The sequence below is a fragment of the Porites lutea genome, chromosome 9 (genome assembly GCF_958299795.1).
Source record: "Porites lutea chromosome 9, jaPorLute2.1, whole genome shotgun sequence".
NCBI classification, from domain to species: domain Eukaryota; kingdom Metazoa; phylum Cnidaria; class Anthozoa; order Scleractinia; family Poritidae; genus Porites; species Porites lutea.
Window position 1 is genome coordinate 15,727,931 of NC_133209.1, and position 4,907 is coordinate 15,732,837.

At 36.9% G+C, this 4,907-nt stretch overlaps 1 protein-coding gene across 1 annotated transcript; it reads left to right on the forward strand.

Moving 5' to 3' along the window:
* The first annotated feature begins 3,194 nt into the window (after nucleotides 1–3,194).
* LOC140948933 (uncharacterized) lies at nucleotides 3,195–4,376 on the forward strand. The gene is made up of 3 exons (XM_073398195.1): nucleotides 3,195–3,449; nucleotides 3,711–3,825; nucleotides 4,178–4,376. The coding sequence occupies exons 1-3, from the start codon at nucleotides 3,216–3,218 to the stop codon at nucleotides 4,198–4,200; spliced, it is 372 nt and encodes a 123-aa protein (XP_073254296.1). The 5' UTR covers nucleotides 3,195–3,215; the 3' UTR covers nucleotides 4,201–4,376.
* The last annotated feature ends 531 nt before the right edge of the window (nucleotides 4,377–4,907 follow it).

A 4,907-nucleotide genomic window follows, 5' to 3' on the forward strand; every position in this document is an offset into this window, starting at 1 on the left:
ATTCCAATTCCCGATAAGGTAGTTAGTCTACGGACGTGGTTCTTCTTGTATCTTTTATGAGTCTATCTTTTTGTCGAGGGTCGAGGGTTGAGGGTTCCACGTCGACGGTCGAGGGTAACATTTTTTTTTCCAATTTTTTTTTTTTGGAAAAGGTAATAATCGATGCAATCAATGTCATTAAAACAAATAAGAAGAATTTAAAAAACAAATGGCGCGTGAACATCATCTAGTTGTTGGGTGGAGGGTGGAATAGAGAAAAGCTCCGGGACATCCGTAAAGAAAATGTGATGTTGTTGTTGTTGTTGTTTAATTAAAATTCCATAAAATAGTGCTGGGACATTCGAATTCGCTTAAAAGTAAAGAACCTTCTCCCTTCCTGTGAAGGTAGACAGGTTGTGCCTAAAAAAAATGTCATAGAGCTTAGGCAGGGGCACCGAACGACTGTTTTCTGTAAAATATCTGTTCGGAGAAGCAAAAATTGCCTACAATTTTAGAGCTGTTACTTGAGGAAGGCTAAAAATTTCTAGATGGCCGTTCCATTCATGTACAGTTTTCGTAGCTTATCTAATTAATTCCCTACAATTTTCTAAAGTTTAGTTTTTCACATTTCAGTCCCCAACTTAGCCTATTTTTCGTAGAAAAAGGAAATCTAAAATTTTCGGATTAGAAAATGCGATCAGTTTTTATTTTACCGTTACCACTTAAGCTCAATTAATTTAACTTTTAAACTAAAAGGTAAATAACTTTCTTATCTGAAAATTCTGCGAGAGGTGAGGTTTTACTTTACTTCCCAGTGAAAACAAATGTGTATGATCATTATTTGGCTAAGCTAAGCGGAGCTGAAAGGTAAATATTTATTCTCGCGTGCTCTTTGATTTTCGAAAGAAAAGAAAAAAACCTCTGTTTACAGACTAAAGGAAACATAACCTCATTATCTAAAGAAAAATTTTCTTCTTTTGTTTTACTAAGAAATCCCACGCACGGGACTGTTTTGTACTAAGTTTTGGAGCTTTGTTTTGTTAGAGCGGTTTTCACTTGACTGTCGTAAAACCAAAACCAAAGTAAATATACTAGCCAACCAAAGGGCGTAGTAAAACCAAAACCAAACCAATTCCTCAATTACTTTCGACAGTCAAGTGAAAGCCGTTCTATTAAATATTTACTCAACTGTGTGCTCTCTAGCTACCTTATAGCAACTAAAAGTTGTTGGAAGATGATATCGTTATTAGATCAATTATCCCTAATATATTAAATTTTGGCAAGAGTATGCAGAAGTTTATACTATCACTGATGCCCCATCATTGACGTTTACCGGCAATAAAAAAACCTAAATTGCAACATAAAGTACAAATGGCCCTGAGATGAATTTCATTTTTTAATGATTAAGAAGAAAGACATTTTAGTTCTTTGTTTAAGCTTTCATACACAAAAAGGGCTGCAATTTGCCATTTTTTTGTCGGAATTTCGTGTTTACAAGTGAGAGCCGCTTATTATTCAGAGTTTTGTATCCAGGTTTTATTTGAAATAGGTAATGCCGTCATTTTGTTGCTATGATAACTCTGAAGTCATTGAAATCTTGATTATAACAACTTTTCATACTCATCTAAGACAGCTGTAGTGGTAATTTAGCCAAACCTTTGTTTATGGTGACTTAGTTTATGCTCAAACTTGGAAGGTGTTCACCCTGAAAAACACCATTGAGTAACCATCCCCTGCAAAGCACAGGGCTGAGAGTTTTGAAGTTTGTTTGCTTATCCTGTTTCTAGAAAACTCGGCCGTCTTTTCCTTATATTTACAGACTGTTGTGCCAGTTGTTCCAATTTATTTTTACGCACTTGTGGCCGTACTTCAACTTGTCTCCACCATTCACACCAACATCCTTATACAGCAAGTACAGTGGTGTATACCGTTACTTTTATTAATATCATGAACGTTATACCGTTACTCCAATTGATTATAATTATTATTATTATTATTTTTCATTTTTATTTTTTAACAGGAAATATTGCTTCAAACATTATAGTAGGGTCAACGAATGCGAATTTGTAAGATTTATTACTTTGTAGTTTATGATCCATTTTCTACGACCTAACGTGTTATCAATGTATAACAGCCCAACGGTGCCCACAGTTAGCACAAGTTTAGCGCCTTTTTTTAGCATCAAAAAGAATCAGAACTAAAAGTGTGCAATATTGGACAGTTTAAGAACGAGTTTAAGATTATCTCGTTTGCAGTCATTAAAAAAAGGTTTTAAAGTGAATTTCTACTAACTGGCTTTTCTATGGAAATAACCTTAATAGCAACGTAAGTTGCCATGCAATGAGTCATGTTATTAAGGGCCTGTTTAATTGTAGGTGGGAGACCCCAGGTAGGTGAGGTAGGGTTTAAAGACAAGAAACGAAAGACAGGAACAAACGCCCTGAATAAAACCGCTTAAATAGTTTTAAAGAAGCTAGGTACAAAAGAGGAAACCCGCGACAAGGTAGCTGTCACAACAGTTAGCAAGCTAAGTCTGGATCAGGTTCATAAAAAGGAAAGTTTTTAGACCCCTCAGATGGCAAAAAAAACCCTTTACTCAGTCCGCCAAGCAACGTTCAACTCGTCTCAAATTTGTAAACAAGTACAGGAGCCTTACTGTGGATAAAAAAGGAGCCGGGATGATTAACTTTTCTTGGATCAATGCCCAAATTATTCTGCCTGATCTAAAAAAATTCTTCTTTGGGGGTCGAAGTGGTTCCTGCCTACCAGGTGATAAAAAAGCTTAAATGAATTATCTGGGCCTCTAGCCTGAGTATCAGGCGTTTCTACAAAGCAAAAAGTGTACACATGTGTTTGAGCACATGCAGAAATGCACCTGTAGTAAATATTTTAGTAACGTGTCAAAGGCAAGGTAAAATATTTATCTTCACGCTGGCGCAAAATAAACATACGTTTGAGCAAAAGGGGTTTGGCAAAAAAGATAAAAGATGGCACACAATCAGCTCACAAAGGGAAAAGGTGATAAACATCCCTGTTATTGATATTTATAAGAGCCAATAAGATATTTATTAACTTCGCGCCTAACGGAAAATAAGCAATAATCAGCAAATGTGTGTTTTCCCTCACTTTTGTCATATGCCTCACGTTCATCAGCGTCGTGGGTCAATAAAAAGGGCGCGAAAAGCTAAGCTGGTCACAATGTTAGCAGACGTTTAGCAGTGAACATTGTTTTGGAAATGAAATCTCTACTTTTTTTCCTGTTTCTCGGAGCGGTATACGTAGTCGCCACCTTGGCTGAGGAGCCTTTTGAGGATGAGGCTGTCGCGGAGTTGTTAGATGAACAGGATGATGAAACCATTGCCGAGCGTGCTGATGAAGAGAATGACCCCCGTCGTCGTCCCAAACCAAGTGGTCGTCCTCCAAGACCAAGCGGTCGTCGTCCCAGACCAAGTGGTCGTCCTCCCAAACCAAGTCGTAAAGGTAAGATCTTCGTTGTCTTTACTTTGAACCCTTGGACTTTGATGTCGAAACGTAGTTTTACAGCAAAAGTGTGTAGTTGACTTACATTGTTTTTATACAACTTGATTAAATACATGCATCCGGCGAGCTCTTTGTTTTTTTTTTGTTTTTTTTTTTCATCCGGGGTACGTTGTTAAAAGTTAGAAAGATTGATTACCGTTTTGGCAGAAAAATAGTCAAAGCTCAGTTTTTTCACTGATGATTTAGGGTCAAATGCTGATGAAGAGAATGACCCCCGTCGTCGTCCCAAACCAAGTGGTCGTCCTCCCAGACCAAGCGGTCGTCGTCCCAGACCAAGTGGTCGTCCTCCCAAACCAAGTCGTCAAGGTAAGATCTTCGTTGTCTTTACTTTGAACCCTTCGACTGTGATGTCGAAACGTAGTTTTACAGCAAAAGTGTGTAGTTGACTTACATTGTTTTTATACAACTTGATTAAATACATGCATCCGGCGAGCTCTTTGGTTATTTATTTTTTTTTTATCCGGGGTACGTTGTTAAAAGTTAGAAAAATAGTCATAGCTCAGTTTTTTCACTGATGATTTAGCGTCAAATGATAAAGAGAAGCAGCATCAATCAATGAAAATCCTGGCATGTGATAAAAAAGATCAACCAAGTTGGAGAAGTAGGCTATTACACATGTATTAAAAAATTCACACAATTCATCTTCTCTCCCACATAGAAAAAGCTTGGCGAAAAAACTGAGGAAAAAGTGCCTGCCGACTAGACGTCCTAGGCCTTGACTGATTGAAAGTAACGTTATTGACAGTCCAATGGTATTGAATAGCTGACGTGTCCCATTAACAGAAAACTGGATGTAACGAAATTAAATGTAGTTGTAAAATTAGGGTGGTACTGTTGATTGAAATAAAGCATTGAAAAGGTGTCTTGAGGTTTTACTCATGTACCTACAGTAGTTGATAATTTATTAAATAAATGATAATAATAATAATAATAATAATAATAATAATAATAATAATAATAATGATTATATATTAATGATAATCATCATCATCACCATTGTCATCATCATCTTTATTCCAACACGATAAAACTAATCAGGATTATAGATAAAAAGAGCAGAAAAAAAAGAGTTACAATTATTTATACAAGCGAAACACACATTCTAAAGAAAAAAAAAAGGAAAGAAAATATATTAACCTTCTGCTTTTCAAGAGTGCCGTGCATTGAAGGTTAGGCGCTAATTAAAGTAACGTTGACAGCCATCCTAAAAACTCTGAAGGGTTTGTGTTTGCCTCAGCTCTGTTTGAAGGCTATTCCAGAGCGCTGCCCCAACATAACTGAAGCTCGTCTTACACAATTCAGTACGAGGAAGGGGAACGGAAAGTTTGAATTCGGCCGGTGTCTGTTAATGAGTAGGTTTATACCCTGCTACGGTCTACAACTACGGT